Source organism: Neophocaena asiaeorientalis, unplaced genomic scaffold, assembly GCF_003031525.2.
Source record: "Neophocaena asiaeorientalis asiaeorientalis breed wild unplaced genomic scaffold, Neophocaena_asiaeorientalis_V1.1 scaffold397, whole genome shotgun sequence".
In the NCBI taxonomy this organism is placed as follows: domain Eukaryota; kingdom Metazoa; phylum Chordata; class Mammalia; order Artiodactyla; family Phocoenidae; genus Neophocaena; species Neophocaena asiaeorientalis.
Window position 1 is genome coordinate 3,480,436 of NW_020173231.1, and position 20,995 is coordinate 3,501,430.

Below are 20,995 nucleotides of genomic sequence, written 5' to 3' on the forward strand. Positions count from 1 at the left end.
TCCTCCCAGAGCCGCTCCCTTCCCACCCCGCCCGCGCCCGCCGCCCGGGCACGCGCGGCACGAACAGCGCCGGGAGCTGCTGTAGACAAACACCTGTCCCTCCTGGGCTCCGCGAGATTTGGAGCGAAAGCATAGGCAACAGTGGGAGGGTTCTCGCGAGGTTTAAGAAATTTCCCACGGCCCGTGTTGTGTCTGAATCGAGTAGTGGAAGGCGGTGGGAAGGAGGTGTAGCGTGAGACTGGGCTGCCCGCATTGGGCACATGCGCAGTGCCGCTCGCTCGTGCCGCGCCAATCCTGCAGCGCCTTCAGCAGGTTTCGGGCTCTGGATTCCAGTTCTCCGGGTTTTGGGACTCCCTGCGGGAGGCAGTGCTGGATCTGGGAATCTCTAGGAATTGAAAGGGCAAGGGTGGGGGGAAGAAAGGGGTGCTGCAGGTAAGGAGGAAGAGGTAGGGCTCGGGTCCTGCACCTTTCTAGTAAGTGCCCAGACGGGCCAAGTTTGCTCGGGGGCTTCCAGGTTTAGATTGTCTGAGATGCACTTCGGGCAACGAGCAGCGTCCTCGACTGTGCCAGGCCCACGGGAGGACCTTGTCAGTCTGTCCCCGTATACATCTGGGTTCACACAAGTCTGGGGGCTGCGATGAGGTCCTAGGGAGATTTACACGACAGGCAGCTCTCTGCCCAAGCAAAACCTTTGGCTTGAGTGCGGGGTGGGGGAGGGGTGGCTTTCAATTACAACGCAGTTTTCGCTTCTGGAGAAAGCTTCGCGGTGCTCTGGCGTGTGTATGCGAAGTGGACACAGTAGGGGTGTCTTTGCCAGAGGCCTTGGCCTGACCTCATTTCACACCCAAGGAGAAGAAAGCAAGGCTCTAATAGAGCTCAACTGCAAAAGTTGTTCATTTACAGAGTTCTGGAGGGTCGGACCACGATGTAATATTGGCTGTCTCTCTGTTAGCAAGGGGGTCGAATGAACTAAGATAGTTCTTGGTATGTCACTCGTCCGAACTCCAGGCATCTTTGTAGCTCCAGCACCTAACGCTGACATTACCATAATGGAGGCGTCCAATGAACGTTTGAATGAATGAAAAGGGCTGGGAACTAGAGTGAGCGGGAAGCCACTTGGAAAACACCCATCTGAGGAGGTGTTTCATCTAGGCCTGTGAAACGCGGCAGATTTTCCCAGGACCCCTCCGCTCTTCCCCTCGGCTCCGCCTCCTGACCCCTCCATTCTCCGTCCCAGTTGTAATCCCCTCCGGTTTTCCTCAGTCTCCACGTACGTCCCTCAGGGCGCGTCCCAAAACCCGGATAACCGGAGCGCTCCCCATGTACCAGATGGAGGGCTCGCCCGCGGAGGAGCCGCCTGCGCATGCTCCATCTCTTGGGTAGGTTTCCAGGGAAGGCAGTGAGCTGTATCCCTTACTCCGCTGGCGGCGCGAGGCGTCTGGCTCTTCGCGGCTGCTGCGAGGGAAAAGAGAGCGCGGGGGCTGGGTGGAATCGAGGAGTGAGGAAAAAGGGAAGGGGCGGGGGAGAGGGACCAGGGAAGGCGTCAGGGGGAATCTCGCGAGGGTTGGAGTTTTGGCGAGAGTTTGTGGAAGATGGCGCCTGTTGTGACAGGGTAAGTCTGGGGGAATCGGAGCGCTGGGAACCGGGAAAGTTGCGGGCGTCTCGCAGCCCGCGGCTGGTGGCGGGTTCGAGGGCCGCGGCACGCTTGGCGTCCGGGGGCCGCGGGGGCGGTGTAGCGTGCGCCGAGCGCGGCGGCAGCCCCGGGCGCTTTGTCTCTCCCCGCTGCCCCCCACGACTCTCTACCCCCGGCCCTTTGTTTCGCCGCCTTGGGCGCTTTGTCCGACCCGTCGCGCCCCGCATCCCTTCTTCATCTCCTCCCCTCAGCTGTCCTTCCTCCCGTGCCCCTTTGTTGTGCCCCTCTCTATTCGGTAGCTCAGTGACCTGCCACAGCCCAGGTACCACATTTCTGTTTTTCTTCTAATTTTTTTCCCATTATTTCTCTCTTGCGTTTCCCTCTCACCTTTCTGCTTGGCCCTTGATCACCCCCGGAGGCTTTGTCTCCCCCGTCCAGTGGTTTATTCGCTTGGTACCCCCTTCACCTCCCATCATCGGTTGGTTTATCCACTATCCACGGTGTTTGTCGGCTGAACTGTCCCAGCCCCGGGGACTCCATCTGGTGCTCCTAAGTACAGACAGACCCTAGGGTTTGTTGTTGTTTTTGTGCGTCTGAAAGATGCGTGGGGATACTTGGTTTCCTCCTCAGCGCTCCTCCTCTCCGCACCCTTTTCTCTCGGTGTTGCGTGCACACCTCCCCACCACCCCTTTCTCTCGGGATTACAGTGTCTCCAGTTTTCTTCGCGGTCTCTTTGGGCCCCTGGTTGTTTTGCTTGGCAACAGTAGCCCTGGAAAAAGGTCTCTTGGTTATTCGCCCCCCCCTCCCCCCAGTCCCGCCCTTCCCCCCCTTGGTTTCTGATGGCCTAGGCCAAGGGCAGCTGTCGTAGCTTTGCATCTGGGTTACCTGAGGGTGTTGTAGAGACGAAAGGTGTTTTTTTTTCTGTTGGCGTGCGAGAATAGTTTCAATTGTTACGTTGGATATTCATTTGGTACGTGCATAGCAGTTGAGTATTTGGTGTTAAAAAACTTGTGAATGTTGGTTTGGGGTGGAGAATTTCAGCATTTTCAAGAGTTGAGTTATTTTACCAGTAACTGCTGCTTTGCAAGGAAAAAGGGAGGGCATCCTGCTTGGAAATTTGATATAAATATTTTACTTTTTCTTAATTTTTAGATAGTTTACAGTTATGTGCTTTTGCTCTGTAGATTTATGACAGCTCTTCTGCCCCATCTTCGAAGTTGAAACGAGGAAAAAGCACTTAAGAGTGCAGTTTGGGTTGATGAATACTGCTTCTGGAATCTTTGTGGAATGCATTAATCAAATGCAATTAAAAGACATTTAACTAATAGTCTTTAAGTAAGGTAAAGGCACTTCTAGTGTTAAAGGAGCTTTAATTTGTTCAGAGTGCTTATTGTTATGGAAATGTTAAAAGCTTCGAGTTTGGTGTGGGAGTTGGGGGACGGTGGTATGGTGCGTTTAAATGGCCTGGATATTCCGGTGCTGGAATAAGAGGTATTAGATTTACCAGTATTACTAGGCTGAGTAGACTGTTCAGGAGGTACACCCCCGTCCCAACTAGCTGATCACTACTTTTAGAAGATACATTATCCATAAAATCACTTGGAGTGTCATTTGTAAACCACATGAAGTGCTACTAGTAGAGGATATACAAGTGTGAGGAATGTTGGTGGAGAAGAAAGCATTTTTTTTATAAGGCTGCGATTAGAATTAGTATGAATTAGTTTGAATTTTACTTAATGGAAAATCATCTTTCATGATTGATATGTGAGGCTTCTGTGAAAATTTGCAGTCTGGGTTCCATGAGTGGATTCCACCTATAATCATTTGTCTTCCTTACTTGTTCCTAGGGCATAATCATTCTTTTTGAAGGTGAAATCTTGAGCACACACTGTTGTTTCTGACTGTAAGCAAATACCTTGTAATAATGGAAGGTATTTTGCTCTGATGTGTGCAGATAAGAATGATCACACAAACCTCATAAAAGCAACTTTTAAAAATCAAGTTGTGTTTTTTTGTTTATAAATCGTGTAAGACCTTTACTACGTGACCAAATAAAACTACCTTTATTAAATTATATTACATAGCAGCATATTTAGAAACATACAGCATTAGTTGTAGTTGGGAAACTTTCATTTTGAGTATTGACTATTAAAGCTTTAAATGTATTGTCCATGCGTATTGCAGATGGGTCTGCAGAGGGTATACTTTCAGGAAAAAATATAAGAGGCTCACTTGGGGTATTTTGACTCCTGTTCTAATATATGCTTCTTAAATAGGTTTGTTTAAAACTTACCTATTCTATACCCACAGATTTCTATCAGTGTCTTAAGTGGCTAAGATAAAAAACGTTTTGGGGGTGGGAGGGAAGCTACTCTTGCCAGATGTAATTCATTAAATAATCTTTGGCTCTCTGGATGGATAAAGTATTAGGGAAAAAAATGGTGTGTTTGAAAGTTCTTACAAATCTTTAGTATTCGGTCATTTAAAAAAATATATTTAAAAAACCCAGGACTTGGCTTTAAAACATTGTTCACATTTTGTTTCCTCCTAATACTAAATTTCATGTTATTTCAACTAGGGGCAGTATTTTCTCATGGATTGGCTAAAAGTTGTTATTTTTGGCATCTGGCTTTGTGATTATTTCCAAGTTACTCTACTTCCCCTGGGCCAGTTTCCTAACTATGTAGTAAAATGGGAATTGTAGTAACTTGCCACATCTGCACAGGATTGCTGTGCCTTAGGATTTGCAGAGAGCATCCTTGGATGAAAGGTGTGGTTAAAAAATCTAGGAATTGTTACTGAATTAAGCCAATGTGAAGTAGGTCATATTTTATAGGAAATCAAGTGGAGGTTATGAACTAAGTTCTTGGCAAATCACAGTGGTGATAGTGGGATGAAAAATCTCCAAATATGTATTATAGTTAGGGTAATAAAATTGATACTGTTTTTAAGAGGGAGAGGGATAAGTAAAACACATTACAGGGTGAGGTGTGTGTGTGTGTGTGTGTGTGTGTGTGTGTTTGTGTTGTGTAAGAGAGTGAAGATCTGTCAAACTCAAATGTAATAACATCTTAAAATTGTGGGATGCCTTTCCTCTGTTGATTTGTTTTCTGCATGTGGTACCCTTTTGTTTTAAATGGTAGCACAAAATGTTTTCACTAGACTCTAGGCCAAATCTGTTAATAGTAGTGACTAATTTTCAATATATCTTATATTTTTTAATGCTTTGTCATTTACTCTCAATATTTTCTAACAACCAGTACCATAATTTCAGACTTGACCTTTGGCCTAGAAAAGTGTTTTGCATTTGGGAGATACTCTGTAGATATTTATTGAAAAAACAAAACCAGTTGTTTCTTTATTCCTGGTAGATTATGTCATGTCCCAATAGTTCCCCAAGCCAGGTTTTCTCTCTCACACTCTTTATGTTTAATCACTAAGAACTGATAATTTTCCGTCCTGAAAAACTCTTGAATCTGTCTCCTTCATCCTCACTGCCACAATTCATACTCTCATCGTTTCTCACCTGGATTACTACAGACATTGGCAGCTTCCTCTTTCTGCTTCTAGACTCACCCCCTTTATCCAACTTCCACATAGTCTTTCTAAAGAGCAAATCCGATCACTTCACTCCTTATTTTAAAAACCTTTCAATGGCTCCCCCTAGCAGCCTTCATTAAGAGAGGCAGCAGAGTGGAGAGTTTATGAGCTTACTTTTAGGATTTAATCTGAACTGGGTTCCAGTTCTGTCTCTGCCACTTAAAACCTCTATAAGATTGACAAACGATCTAACCTCTCCTTGCCTCCTCCATCAGTTGCAAGGTAACTATTCTTAGCTCAGTGGTTCTCTGTGAGGATTAAATGCAAGAGAACATTTGAGGATGCCTGGCATATAGCAAGTGCTCAAAAAATGTTAGCTAGCATGGCATATAGGGTCCTGTATAACTATTTCATTTACCTTTTCTCCAGCTGAACTGTTTTGCCTTTCTCTCCCTTCATATTCAGTTCTCCAGCCATATTCAAGAACTTGGAGTTCCTTGTATGGGCTCCACAGTTTAATGTATCCCTGTGCTTGAAAAGTGCTGGTGTTAGGTAGGTTATTATTCAAGATTTTGGTCTGAGGATATTCTACCCTGATCCACCAGGCTGGGTTCAGTACCCCTCCTGTGTGTTCTTAAAGGACTGCGTATAATTCACTTGGAAGTGTCATACTGAATTGTAATTGTCTGTCATACCCAAAGGCTGTTGGTCACTTGATGACAGATAACGTTTAAAAAAAAAAATTATATATTCTTAGAAGAGTGTCTAGAACATGATGGGGACTCAGTAAAAAGTTTTTTGAACAAAGGACTCAGAGAACTTTGAAACCATGATGCAACATGGTTCGTGTAAGCAGAATTTGATGTGTACAGGGAATATATTGATTCTATAGGGTATTTAACTGCTGAAGTACCCAAAGGAATTGATATTTTCAGTCAGAGACAGTCTTATAGCCCCTGACAACATTGTAGTAAAATTCTTAGGCAAAAGTTCCTTTGGATTTTTAGAAAGTAGTGTATTGTTTGTACAAACTGACAAGCTTAAATATCATATTTTGTTTTTTTGTATGGTTGACTATTCAGTGTTTTTCAAAAGGTTTCATTATTTTTAAGTGTTTTAAGTACTTCTTAGATGTATAGGGACATGCATTAAACCTTAAGACACCATAGGCTGCTTTTTTTGGGGGATCCACACGATTGAACCAAATAAGTTTATAATCTTCAGGAAGGCTCAGGTTTTGTGGACAGATTACTTATAGATAATTTCTTTAAGCTTCAGTTTCTACCTCTATAAAATAAGTAATGATAATTTTGTTGTGTTTATCTGCTGGACACATTGTGACTATCATGTAAGGTAAAATGTGTGTCAAAACAATGGATGTGTAAGTGATTTGTAAATAGTAAAGCACTGTATACAAATACTTTAATTTTAATAATCAGTTTCTTTTAGTAACCTTTCACAGGCAGGATTCAAGATGAACTTTCTTATATTGCAACCTGTGGTTTGTGGCTCATGTCTTAGGAAGGCAGCAGTGTATTTAGTGCAGAGGACTGCAGCCCTTTGAATATATGCCTTGGCATTTTGAGGAGACATATTTGATATATTACTGCTTGACCACACATGTTGTCATTGAGTCACCCCCAACTTTTTGGGGTCTGCTTCTTGCTGCTCTCTTCTCTGCTTGGACAGCCATAATGATGTAGGAATGTTGAATGCCCAGCTGCTACCATCTCTCAGGACACCTTGCCCATAGTTCTGGATGCCCATTAGGCCTGGTACAACATCATGATGTCACTTATGTCTCGTCAGGCCTGATTCTGCTTCAGGGAGTGAAATGATATTCTAATGGTGTGAAAAGGGTAATGCATTTCCTGAACACAACTTACTACTGGGGAAAAAGCAAGCATTGGAGGCACTCTGGCTTGGTTTGTATAATTGGTAGTAATTACTTATCTGTAGAAATATTTGTGTAGGTTTGTTGTGTTGAGACAGTGAAGAGTGATAAGCATGACAGCTTTTCAGTCACATTGGAAAGTTCATGGCAGTTTTGGGAATATTTAAATTTACAAAAACGAAAAGAAAGAAACCACTGCATCTTGGGTATCCTAAGTTGGCTTGCAATGAAAATGCCTTGCAATGAAAATGCTGTGCTGATTGGATGTGAGATGGAATACACTAGAAAATCAAGTTGACCCTTTTTAATTCCCCTCCCGTGCTTTCTTTTCTGTATTCAGTATTTTAATTAATTAATGAATTGTGGCTGTGCCAGGTCTTAGTTGCGGCAGGCTGGATCTGTAGTTGCAGCGTGCGGACTCTTATTTGTGGCATGCATGCGGGATCTAGTTCTCTGACCAGGGATCGAACCCTGGCCCCCTGCATTGGGAGCGTGGAATCCTATCCACTGGACCACCAGGGAAGTCCCATCTATATTCCATATTTTTAATTTGGCCTTAGAACTAACGTTTTTTGTGCACTTGTTAATTAGATGATAGAGTTGTAAATGAATAAGAATAGTTTCTCATAAACAGTTTATATAACTAGGAAAAATGTTCATCACTTTATGAAACCCGGTTATTTTTTACTAGTGTTGTAAAGATTGTGTTATATAACTGCAATATCAGTTGCCTTATAAAATAGAGAATCAGTGTTATATATTTTTTCTTTAAACAACTTCTTTTGGAACAGTGGTATTCCGTTTTTGGAAAACTGCAGATCCATTAAGATCTTGCTTTTTTATCCAGAATACTTTTTTTTTTGGCTGTGCCACACGGCTTCAAGGATCTTAGTTCCTCAGCCAGGGATCAAACCCGGGCCCCAGCAGTGAAAGCGCCGAGTCCTAGCAACTGGACTGCCAGGGAATTCCTTTTTTTTTTTTTTTTTAAATTGGAACTTATTTTTTAGAGCAGTTTTAGTTTCACAGCAAAATTGAGGGGAAGGTACAGATATTTCCTGTGTACTCCTTGCCCCCCCAACAAATAGCCTCCTGTATTACCAACATCCCCCAACAGAGTGGTACATTTGTTATAACTGATGAACTTACACTGACACATTATCTCTCCAAGTCCATAGTTTACGTTAGGGTTCACTCTTGGTGTGCATTCTGTGGGTTTGGACAAATGTATAATGTATCTACAAATGTATGTGCCGTTGTAGTATCAAACAGTAGTTTCATTGCCCTAGAAAATCCTCTGTGCTCTGCCTGTCCATTGCTCTCTCTTCCCTTATCCCATCCTGCAACCACTGAACTTTTTATTGTCTCCATTGTTTCCAGCATACTTTTTCAAATCATATAACTTTCGGTTTGAGTATGAGGAACTTTTTCATGGAAAAAATTATGTAGTTCTGTACAGAGCTCCTGATCCATACACCAAGTGGAAGAGGTAGAAACATTGAGATCCCCAGACATGAAGGAATGGTTAAGGGAAATGAAGAGTATAACCATGCTTTAGTGGTTCTTTATAATTGTTTTAATAATGTATTTATTAAAGTTATTGAGCACTTAATAGGTATAAGACCGCTGTATAAAACCGTTTAAAGATGGCTAAAAAATGGTCCAGTGAAGCTCATGATTTAGTGGAAAGTACACAGATAATAAGGGAGATTATATGTGTTTAACAGATGTATAATGTTGATGGGAACATGGGTGCAAATGATTATCTTTTAATTCGAGAGGAGAGATCATAGGGAGTGGTAGAAAATAAAGCTAGAAAAGTGGTTGGGGCCTCTTAGAGGACCTTGAGTGCTAAGCCAAGGATTTGAATGTCAAACAGGGATTGGGGGGGGCACTGACCGAGATTTGAAGAGGTGAGGCTGGGTGTAGATACAGTTGACACTTGAATAACACAGGTGTGGGGGGGTGGGTTGGGGCGAATAGCTTGTAGTAGCACCTTCAGGTACCTGAGGTTCCTCTGTACCCATGGTTCCCCATCCTCAGATTCAATGAGCCTGAGTCACGTGGTACTTAGTATTCATTACTGAAAAAAATCTTCATGTAAGTGGACCAGTGCTGCTCGAGGGTCAATTGTAGTGTAAAATAGATTGGAGTTGATGCAGAACATAAGAGAAATATATATGAGCAAAGTCTGATCTTGGAAAGCCTAGGAATGGAAGGAACAAAGCAGCACTTTTGGGGGCAGGGTGGTAATAGGGAGCTTTGGAATCGATGCAGTAGATAAAATCTGTGGCTGTGAGCATGTCACTTAATCTAAGTCTTGCCCTTGTCTAAAAAGTGGGAGAAAATAATGCTTCATGATATCAATATGAGGATTAAATGAGATACAGGATATAAAATGCCTAACTCAGTTCTGGGAGTAGTAGGTGCTCAAAAAATAGGTTCTCCTCTTCCCCCTTTCTGGAATAGAATTTAAAGGATATTAGATGGGGGTGGGGAGAAGCATGGAAGAGAAGGTGGGACGGGGTGGGGGGACACTGAACTATTGAAACCCGGGTGATGAAGTATTTACAGGTGGGAAAGTCTGAGTGAGGTGAACGGGTGTAAGAGAACCTACATAACAGTGTTTGTTTCTTTTAAATAAATACTGAATATTTTTGCATGCTTCTGATATAACATTTAACGTTTTTCTGCAGTTGTGTAAATATACATGTATTATCTATTTTTTTTCTTCTGTCTATATCCATTTATCTAATCTATCAGAGAGCTTTGTAAAGACTGGGCCAATATTTTACTTTTGTTGCATGATTGTGGAGCAACTGCTATTGGCCAGTTTGTACTTGCTGGATGAACATGACTTGAATGGATTTAATAAAATACAATACTTGCCACTAGGTGGCACTTAGTCTAAGTGATAAAGCTGAAATTCAACATAGATTGGCTTTTGTATGTAGAGCCCACTGATAAACTGACCCCCTGGATTATTGTTTAGCTTTCTGCCAGTTCTGGACTATACTTTTTGAAGTGGGATATGAAACATATAGCAAATAGAAACCTCAGAGTATTGAAAAACAGAAAAGTGTAATGGCATTAGAATATGTCCTGTAAAAAGGAGCCGAAGTGAAGCTTAGTTAAAATTCACATCACAGTGACTAAATTACCCATCTCTGAGTGTATTTATTTATTTATTTATTTTTTTCTGAGTGTATTTAAAGTGAAGCCTGGTGCTTAGATTTTAGGCCTTGTTTCTTCTTAAGACTTTGTGGATTGCCTTAAAGGAGAAGATTGGGAATTTGTTTGTTCCTGGATTTAATGAAAGATGATGATGAACTGTGTTCTGTAGGGATACTGGACACGGTTCTGTATTCTCTTATTTATATTCTGGTGTACTGTGCTCTCCCTGTTGTGGAGTAACAAACATACCATAGAAAGAAACTACATCCTGTGTGACAAATGTTACAGGTTGTTAAATCCGTTAGATTCAGGAAACTTCAGACCTGGAAAAGACCTTGTTAATCATATGTTCTAAAGTAACCACTCATTTAAACTTGGGCAGAGACAGAGTAAATAATTTACAATTAGTTAATGGCTGAGACACATTCAGTGCCTGAGCTGAGACTTGTTCTGTTTTTTTTTTTTTTTCTGCCGTTTGCGGCCATCTCACTGTTGTGGCCTCTCCCGTTGCGGAGCACAGGCTCTGGACGCGCAGGCTCAGCGGCCATGGCTCACGGGCCCAGCTGCTCTGCTTCATGTGGGATCTTCCCGGACCAGGGCACGAACCCGTGTCCCCTGCATCGGCAGGCGGACTCTCAACCACTGCGCCACCAGGGAAGCCCCTGGTTTGTTTTTTAAGGGGAGAGATTTATGCTGGGCTTTCACTCTTTTGTATTTATACCGCTAAGCTGCCTTTTAATGTTACATGCACTTTGTTGTTTAAAATACTTTCTTCCCCCTATTTTTGTGGGCTTAGATCAAGAATACAAATTTCTCAGCCCCAAACCCAGGAGTACTGCTGCCAGTGTTGCTTAGTAAGAGGTCAGCTCTGAGCCTGCCTGTTCTTTCTTCCTTTGCTGTTTTCCTGTTCTTGATGCTGCTTGCGTTCTTTATCTTGTACTGTACTTGTGACTGACCAGGGTGGCCACACACTTGTTCTCACTGCACACCTCCTCACCCATTCTGCTTCAGTTGCCCCTGTGCAAGAACTGCCTGGGTTCACTTACCCCTGGTTCACTCCAGTCTCTGCTTCTTGCCTCCTTAGCTTCTTAGTTTTGCCACCTGCACTAAATTGCAGCTGGCTATTTCCAAGAAAATGGACAGGAGGGGAGATTGAGAAAAAAGAAGACTGTTATATAGGGAAGGAGGCCACAACTTGAAATCATATACTGAAAGATGGGCTTGCTTATGAACCTTATGATTTTCATACAGTGATTTTTTTAGTGTATTTATGTCAAAACAATATGACACTCTTGACTATGGAATTCATTAAATCTGTTGTGTCTGTCATCTGTGCTTATCCAAATGTCAAGGAAGTGAATTGAATCCATTTCAGCATTCCAAAGATAGTAGTGGTAGTTTTGGTTTGGTACTCTACTTACAGCTTACAGTAATGAGTGTCATTATTTGATTAAATGGATTGTACTGAATTAGTGGGGGTTGTTGCTTCACTGTTGTAATGTTAAAAAAACAAACCTGGAGAGCCATAGCTTTCAAAGATGATTTCATAATTATTGGTAACAAGTATTTTTCATTCTGGCCTTCCCCTATGCTATCGTGTCATAGGTACATTTTAATACAGAATTTAGTGGCATGTTATTCATTTAATCCTAGTTTCTTAGCTGTAAGTCCTGGAAGTTGTCAGTTGGTACATTAAATATCGTTTAAATTACATTACAATTTAAGTTCACATGGTAGCTTAGGTGTGCAGTTGATTTATTTTTTCATTGTATTTTACCTTGTTTCTAAAATTATTTCAGGGAAGTGACTATCGAGTGGAAGTTTTCCTTAAGGGCTAGTTAGTGTCATTTGTAAACACTCATCTTGATTATTTTTCTTGTTGGAAAAATGTTTGTTATAAGAAACTCAAAAGTTATTTAAATATGTCATGTAAAGTGAGCCACTGTAGTCTTCTACCAGGAAATTAACTACTGTTATCAATTTGGGAGCATATTCTTCAACTTTTTTTGTTTTAAATGGAAATGCTAACATTCTATTTTATTGATATATTAAAAGATGTCAGTAGTTTAGCAAACAGAATATTTAAGGGGATTAGGGAACTGACATTTTGTTGAATATCTACTGAGTCCTCAACTACATTGTGAAGGGAGATAGTATCTCCATTTTATAGATGTCCGAGGGTCAGGGATTTAGTGATTTAACCCAAGTTCACACAACTTCCCTTCTGCCTTTGTCATTGCACTACCATGTACTCAGAGAGCTTATGTTTATCTCTCCACCTAAATGTTAATCATTTGAAAGCTTCCAAGCTCTCTACTAGGTGGCAAGACAGTCCCAGACACAGGTAAGCCTAACACAAGGCTTTAAGGAAAAGGAGATTATTATATATTCTTCTCTATTACATTACTTTAAAAATAAATATATATTCTTGACTAGTGTTTGAACTCAGAAGGTTCTCTGAAGTAGCATCGTTTATCTTTAAGTAAAATTTTGTATCATTTAAAAAATAATCTTGTCAGGTACTCCTGGGATGATGTTAAATCAGTTAATCCTCTTTCTCCTATTTGTGTTTTTAGTTTTTATCTATGTCTTATTCCTTTTCTTCCTAAAGACCAATTTTCAGGTCATTTAATTATTTTGTATACACATTGTTTGGCTTTGGACAAGTTACCTAATTGTGTTGTAACTTAAGTTTCTCCATTTGTAAAGTGGGGAGCATATGTCAGAATTCTTGTGAGGATCAAATGTATGTATGCAAGGGGCTGCCAGACTAGGCTGTTCTGTAACAATTGCTTACTGTTGATTTCCTTTCTTATTTCTCATTCAAGCCAGGGCCAGATCTTTTCTTTACCACTTATCTTTTTTGTTAAATGTTAAAATCTGGTTTTTCATCCCAGGCCATCAATAAATAACCCTTCAACTGGATCCCAAAACCTTGTTTAATTTTTCTGCCTCCTTTGTTTTTATTGACCATGGTGTCTTTATTCATGACTAATAAGACACTATCTTTATCTCTTGGACATTCCATCTTTTCTACCTATTCCTCCTCTAGTCTTAAATATTGTGGTCTGCAATCTTTGTCTTTCTCTTTTTGTCTTGCCTATTCTTTGACTTGATATGTGTATCATCACCTCAGATGTTTACATACATATTTCTAAAACTACTACGGGTTGTTCTGTAGGCCCACCAAACTTGTTTTATCCAAAGCAACATGTTTTTTCCACCAAATAGACCTGTTATACCATCTTATAAAATAGGCTTGATATCTGTTATTAATGCCATTGTTCATCCAGCAGGTAAAAATGAACAACTGTATTTTCCTCATTTCCTCCTGCTCTTGTATTTTCTTATTTTGTTGATGACCAAATCATTCCCTTTCTGCTTCCAGATTACTTGTCTCATATTCTGGGCTCTCCTCTCTTTGTTCACTGCCATTGCTTTATTCTCCAGGTCAGCTTCATCTCCTAGTTGGACCACTGTCATAGCCTTGTCAGTTCCTTCTTCAGTCTATGGCAGTTGGTGGTTTGCTAGTGTACAGTTGTTAGTATTTAGAGGTTTGGGGTTACTTGGCAACCTAATTTTGTTGTAAATGGTGTCCATAGATTTTGATTTTCTTGTCTAGATGCTCTTTTATGTGGAGAGATTGAAAACCTGCCGCTGCCACCACCATCCTAAAATCCTGTCTTGAGTTTTTTAAAAAGTAATTTAGACAAATACATGTTACTTGTAAACTGAAATTAGTATAGAGTGAATAAGACAGTTCCTCTTCACACTTAAATCCCAACCCCCAGAGATAATGCACTGCTTACAGTGGGGTGAGGATACTTCCAAACTTTAGGGCAGACTCTCTACTTGTGCCCTAGATCCCTTCCCTTCTCAGCTACTCTAGGACATTGGTTAGCCCACTAGCCTTTCCTCTGGTCTCAATTTTTACCTTTCTAGTGAAGCATTCTTTTCTTTTTTTTAATAAATTTATTGATTTTTTATTTTTAGCTGCGTTGGGTCTTCACTGCTGTGCACAGACTTTCTCTAGTTGCGGCGAGCGGGGGCTACTCTTCGTTGTGGTGCGCGGGCTTCTTATTGCAGTGGCTTCTCTTGTTGCAGAGCATGGGCTCTAGGTGCACGGGCTTCAGTAGTTGTGGCTTGCGGGCTCTAGAGCGCAGGCTCAGTAGTTGTGGCGCACGGGCTTAGTTGCTCGGAGGCATGTGGGATCTTCCTGGACCAGCGCTCGAACCCGTGTCCCCTGCATTGGCAGGCGGATTCTTAACCACTGCTGCCACCGGGGAAGCCCTAGTGAAGCATTCTTGACAATACAACATGCTGTTATTTCTTCTCTGGATTCAGCACTCCCCTCTAGTTCCTATTTCTCTATTCCTCTTTGCAACAAACTTCGTCTGAAGAGTTCTTTCTATCTCCAGTTACTCTTACTCCATTTCCCCTAACCCTTTTCCAACCAGGGTTTTTGTCTGGACCACTTCAGCAAAACTGCTTTTCTCACGGTTACCAATTCCCTTCACACAGGTGAATGTAGTAGTTTTTTTTTTTTTTTCAAATGTTATTTGACTTGACTTGATCAGTGGCATTTGATGTCTTGTTCAAACATTTTTTTGCCTTCTAGAATACCACACTTCTAGTTTCCCACCTCACTGGCACCTTTTTCTTGGTCTCCTTTCTAGTGCTTTCTGATTTTACTACATTTATCCTACTTTTTATCCCACATTATGTGCTCCTTCCCTGTTTTATTTTTCTCACTGGCATGTGTCAGCTTCTAACAATATATGTTATTTGCCTTTTATTTATTTCTCTTCCCTGCTAGAATATAGTGCTTGGCATGTAGTGGGTACTCAGTATGTATTTGTTGAATGAATGAACGGAGTGTTCTAACAGCATCACTTTTTGAATGGTCTGTTGTTTTCTCCTTGATTTGAAGTCCTACTTTTAGGACTTTTAGTCCTACTTTTACTACTATGTGTTATACTTATAAAATTGTATAAGCCCCCTGGTATAAATGCTGATTCATCTAATGTGTTCAATACCTGAATATGGTGTTCAGTAGTCTTGAGGTCTGTTGTTGCATTTAGCCCTTGCCATCCTCTAGTGAGGAAGATAGTGTTCCTCTGTTTTACAGAAACTTAAGCAAGCTTACCTGTTGGTTGGTGGGAGAGTTGAAATTCAGACTCATGTCTCTGGATTCCAGTTCCATTGCCATGAACGTCTTCTAGTGATTGTGCAGTCTAATATGTGATAATGCTTCCCCATATGTAGTTAATGCTTAGTCATCCATCAACACATTATTGGCTGTGCTCACTAACCAGAGGAGCCCCTTCCCTCAGTCCAGGCAGAGAATAGATCTGAGGCAGGAGGGTAAAGTTGAATAGGGAATTGGTTTATGCAGGATTTTTGTTTTTAATAGACTTTTTTCAACAGTTTTATGTGGGATTTTTGCCTCTGAATTTTAGAATATGATTTTGGAAGGAAGGTTGTGGAAAGAACACAGGCTGGTGGTCATGAAATAGATTCTCTTCACCACTAACTAATTTGGTAATATCCCTGCTTTGCTTATTTTCTGTGTAAATGATATCTTTGATCTAGGCTTTAAGTTAGAAATGATACTATATGTGCCAGAGAGCTTAGAGAGTAATTCTCACACCATGTAAATGAAAGGTATCGCTATTAAAAATGACTCAAGTCTCATGTTTTTGGTACTCTAGATACATTCATTCTTTTTATTATACTGGAGTACTTTAAATTTTGTTTTATGTAAATCTTTTATTTTAAGGTTTCTGCTGTCAAATTTTGTTGTTTTTCTAACTAAGACAGCGGCTGTGGATGTGGCTTAAAAACTGATGAACTTCTACAATGATGAGCCTTTATGGAGCAATGAAAGGCTGCTTACAAATTGTAGCCACAGTTGCAATGAATTCTGTGTTTGTTCCCTAAGGGTGAATGTGTTTTGAGGGGAGTGAGTTAGGATAGTACAAATTGAGAGAGTGTTTCTATTCTGGGAATCTTTGGAGCGGTCATTTCTGCTACTGCTCTTTATTTCTTATGACTTTGAAGGAATTTGGAATGTTTTGCTTGACTTTTTGATGATCTTTAAGTGTATTACTTCGATATGTGTAAAGGTAAATTGTAATTTTAGTTGTTTTATGGACATGGTTTCTGTCATCAAATATTTTTGCCCTCAGCAATTACTGTGTGTAATAGCACTTATGGATGATGCTTTACCTGTGTCTGCTGTTTAAATGTTGGATTGTTTGGAACTAAATATTTTCCATTTGGTATGGTTAGCTCATACATATAGTTTTAGGCACAGTGCGTATAACTGTTTTCATTTCAAAAGTATATGGTTTTAATATGTTGTTGAGCAGATCCAAATAGTTAACTATAAATTATTAAAAGTAGTTTTAGTCTGAGATACTAAAGCTCACACCTGGAGCTGAGTTACAAGAAATCAGGTGAGCCTTGGTATTTTCTATCAAAATACCTAGAAGATAAGTTTCTCCAATGAAAAGAATTCTAGGAAATATTTATTTCAAAAAAAGAAAAAAAAAGGGGAAGAGTGGTAGAGCGATAGTTGAAACAAATGAGGCTCCCTGACCAAAGAAAACAAAAACAAAAAAACCCCATAACTGTATATGTGAGGTTATAGTCAGTATTTAGGAAGTTATTAGAGTATATATTTGCAAACCTATAAACTATTTATGTGTTTATTTATTTTTATAAATTTGTTTATTTTTGGATGCATTGGGTCTTTCTTGCTGCTTGCAGGCTTTCTCTAGTTGCAGCGAGCAGGGGCTCCTCTTCATTATGGTGCACGGGCTTCTCATTGCAGTGGCTTCTCTTGTTGCAGAGCAGGGACGCCGGCTCTAGGCATGCGGGCTCAGTAGTTGTGGCACGCGGGCGCAGTAGTTGTGGCACGCGGGCTCAGTAGTTGTGGCACACGGGCTGTAGAGCGCAGGCTCAGTAGTTGTGGCATACGGGCTTAGTTGCTTCGTGGCATGTGGGATTCTCCCGGACCAGTGTTCGAACCCATGTCCCCTGCATTGGCAGGCGGGTTCTTAACCACTGTGCCACCATGGAAGCCCAAATTGCTTAGTATTGAAGATATTCAAAAAGTACAGGTTGAATATGCTGTTAAAATGAACTTTTTTGTTGTTAAATTGCCTCATTTTTCCTCTTAGTTAAGAGAGTTTAAACCTTGACAGTAACTTCTTTTATTGTGTGGGACAGGATTTTATGCACATTAAAAATAACAGTTTTTGTGAATTGTAGTTGTTATCCACAATTACTTTTAGATATAAAAGCATTCCCAGCGCCTGAGGTGCACGTGGCTCCGGTGGGAGCAGAGCATGTCTTTTCGAGGCAGAGGTTGCGGCTGCCTAGGAGGATTTGGACGAGGGGCGGCCGCGGAGGTTTTAACAAAGGCCAGGACCAAGGACCTCCAGAGCCAGTAGTTTTATTAGGAGAGTTCATGCATCTCTGTGAAGATGACATAGTTTGTAAATGTTCCATAGATGATAATAAGGTGCCTTATTTCAGTGCTCCAGTTTATTTAGAAAACAAAGAACAAATTGGAAAGTGGATGAAATATTTGGACAGCTTAGAGATTTTGTTTTTCAGTTAAATTGTCAGAGAACATGAAGGCATCTTCCTTTAAAAAACTACAGAAGTTTTATATAGATCCATGTAAGCCGCTGCCGTTGCAGAGGTTTCTACCTCAGCCTCAGGTGAGAAGGGATCTCCAGGAGGCGGTGGCCGGGGAGGTCGGAGGAGGAAGAGGATATGAAGTGTAACAGTTGACAGAAACTTCGCCAGTTGACTTCTGCATTAACCTCATGATCTACTTCTATGGATCAGAAACTTGTTTCTTGATCAAATCTTAAAGAACTGGTCATTTTATGACAGTGGAGCTAAAACGTCAATGTCAACAAAAAACAAGTGAGGCAGAACAGGCAATTTTGCTCCAAAAGAGTATGAACAAGTGTTCTAATGTTCTGTACAAAGCTTGAAACTTGTGGGTGTTTAATAAAGGGGCAGCTTTCATTTGAAGCATATTCGAATTTTTAAAATAAAGTGTTTTATTCCTTTAAGTTTAAAAAAAAAGAAAGCATTCCCGGTGAGTTACTTCTGATTCATAATCAGATTTTAGCAGAGCAGATGTGGGCTACCAAAGGAATAATTAGCCAAAAATATTAGGGGGTTAGAGAGCACTTTGTGTAACATTTAACTTTAGTTTCTTGGCTAGTTTATATGAATAATTAAAGTTTCGAGGCAGTTAAATTTTCTTTTCTTCTCTTGGGATCTTACAGTTGTCACTGGTAGCTATAATCACTAGGGAAATGGAAGTATTATTTCCATAAACAGATGGCTTTTCCAGCACTGGTCCCTAACAGTGCTACTGAGGTTCCTGTTTATGTTGGATGATTTCCTAATCACACCAACTTGGTATCCTTTTGAAAGATGACACCTGACAATAGAATATGATGTAGTTATTAAAATGACTTAGTGAACTTGAGAATTTACAAAAGTTGAGAGTATGTATAATTCCCACGTTCCTGGGGGAAGATAGTCTGTTCCTGTGAGAGGAATCACCTAGTAATGGATACTGATGCCTCAGCTATCCTCTCAGGGATTCCTTAGCTACCTCTTCCACTTTTTGACTTTCATTAGCTCTGACATCAGTGCTTTTTTCATTTCTGCTTGGTCAGATGACTAGCCCATCCAGTGGTTTGAGGCATTGGTAGGTTTTTGTTAGGATTAAGGATAGGTTTCTGTTGTGTACAAGGAAGATTTTCAGAGAATACAGTGATACAGTTACTTAGAATGACAAAATCACATATTTTTTCTGCTCTAATGTGAGCTTTTATTTGCTATTAATAGGATTGTCTTCTCCCTTTTAATGTGTCTGTTTTCCTTTTCCTGTTGGACATTTTGTTTTGTTTTGTTTTTGGCTCTGCCACGCTGCGTGGCTTGCGGGATCTTAGTTCCCTGACCAGGCGTTGAACCCGTGCAGTGAAAGTGCAGGGTCCTAACCACTGGACCACCAGGGAATTCCCCTGTTGGACATTTTAAAACAAACGCATATTGGGGATTCACATGTATACTTACGCTCCTAAAATTTCAAAAACACGAGTCAACTATTAGGATTCTAAAAACTTTGCATTTGTAAGCTATATTTACTCTGTAGCAAGAATTATCTGTATTTTTGAGGTCATTTTTAAATATATGAAAGGAATCTAGTGACAAAATTTGTAAAGACAGGTTGCCTTTTGAAAAGACAGGGTAGTGCTTTATTTCTTTAGTATAACTGGTTGGGGTAAGTTGTAAGAGTGAATAGAGTCTTGGCGTATATATCTCGATTTTGGAGCTATTAAAAATTTGTCAAGGGACTTACCTGGTGGTCCAGTGGGTAAGACTCTGAGCTCCCAATGAAGGGTGCCCGGGTTCGATCCCTGGTCGGAGAACTAGATCCCGCATGCATGCCACAACTAAGAAGTCTGCATGCTGCCACTAAGACCTGGCACAGCCAAAATAAATAAATACTAAATAAATAAATAAATATTTAAAAAAATTGTAAAGAAGGAAAAAAACCTCTGGTGCTTTACACATTTTGTTGGGGTGGGGGATGGTGGTGCCATTTGTTAAAATTAGATGGCACTGTGATAAATGGCATAGTAGAAGAGTAGAGTTAGTGTTGGTGGGGAGTTCTTGGTTTTGAACATGTTTTGTTTGAGGCCATTGTGAGAAAGTTAGATGAAGCTATCCAGTGGCCAGTTACATATATAAATTGTGTGTGGTTCCTGGAGCTCAGGAGAGAGGGGTCAAGGTTGTACACACATACTTGAAGACTGTTAGATGTTAATTAAAACCTTGGGAGTGGGCAAAATCTCAGGGAGAGGTGGAGTTAAGCAGAGACAAACCACTGGTGAGCATCAATACTTCAGGAGTGGGTAGAGGTGTAAAAACTAGTAAAGGAAAACTAGTAATAGAAGAGGTGGGACAAAAACCTAAGACAGTGTAGTATCACAAAAATGAAGAGAGTACTTCTAGGAGGAGGGAAACTTGTCAGTTGTGTCACATGCTACAAAGAGGGCAAATGGGATAAACACAAATGCTCACTAGTTTAGCACTTTAGTACTTCAAGTTGGTAAGACTTTAGGACTTCAAATTGGTAAGAACTGGTGGGAGCTAAAATGTGGTTTGGCACAGGTTGAGGAAGTGGAGACAGCTCTTTCAGGAGCAGTGGTTCAGAACTTGGTGGGAATGGAACCTAGGTGTTGTGATGGAGGAATAGGCTTGACATGTTTAGATGCTTATTGGAAGGAACACAAAGAGGGAAGGGGATGAAATTTAACTGGGAACTCCTGTTGGTGCCTTTTCTGTGACATTGTGCAGCTTCTCATGTATTAATGGAAAGTCAACATTAAAGGGGGTTTTGTTGGGGACAGGGGCACACATTCAGTAATGTGACAGTGAAGACATTCATGAACTTGATTCTCTTAACTTTTCAGAGCCTTTCCACATTGACTATCTCATTTAAAAAAAAATTTTTTTTTTTTGGTCACACTATGTGGCATGTAGAACTTCCCTGACCAGGAATTGAACCCGTACCCCCTGCAGTGGAAGCGTGGAGTCTTAACCACTGGACCACCAGGGAAGTCCTGACTATCTCATTTTAATGAGGGAAAATATTCTGTATTTTTCTCCTCAAGGGTTGATGTTTTTTTTTTTTTTTTTTTTTTTTTTTTTGGGGT

At 40.8% G+C, this 20,995-nt stretch overlaps 1 protein-coding gene across 3 annotated transcripts in view; it reads left to right on the plus strand.

Moving 5' to 3' along the window:
* The first annotated feature begins 99 nt into the window (after positions 1–99).
* Positions 100–20,995, plus strand: part of LOC112400027 (recombining binding protein suppressor of hairless) — a 116,314-nt gene continuing 95,418 nt past the window's right edge. For 2 of the 3 annotated variants that reach the window (XM_024745543.1, XM_024745542.1), the window contains exon 1: positions 100–1,612. Coding sequence is in view for 1 of the 3 variants with exons in the window: in XM_024745542.1 (XP_024601310.1) it covers positions 1,593–1,612 (20 nt within the window). In the remaining 2 variants the exon portion in view is untranslated. Of the gene's footprint in view, positions 1,613–15,703; positions 15,780–20,995 lie in introns of those variants that run through there. The other variant, XM_024745544.1, reaches the window with a different exon arrangement.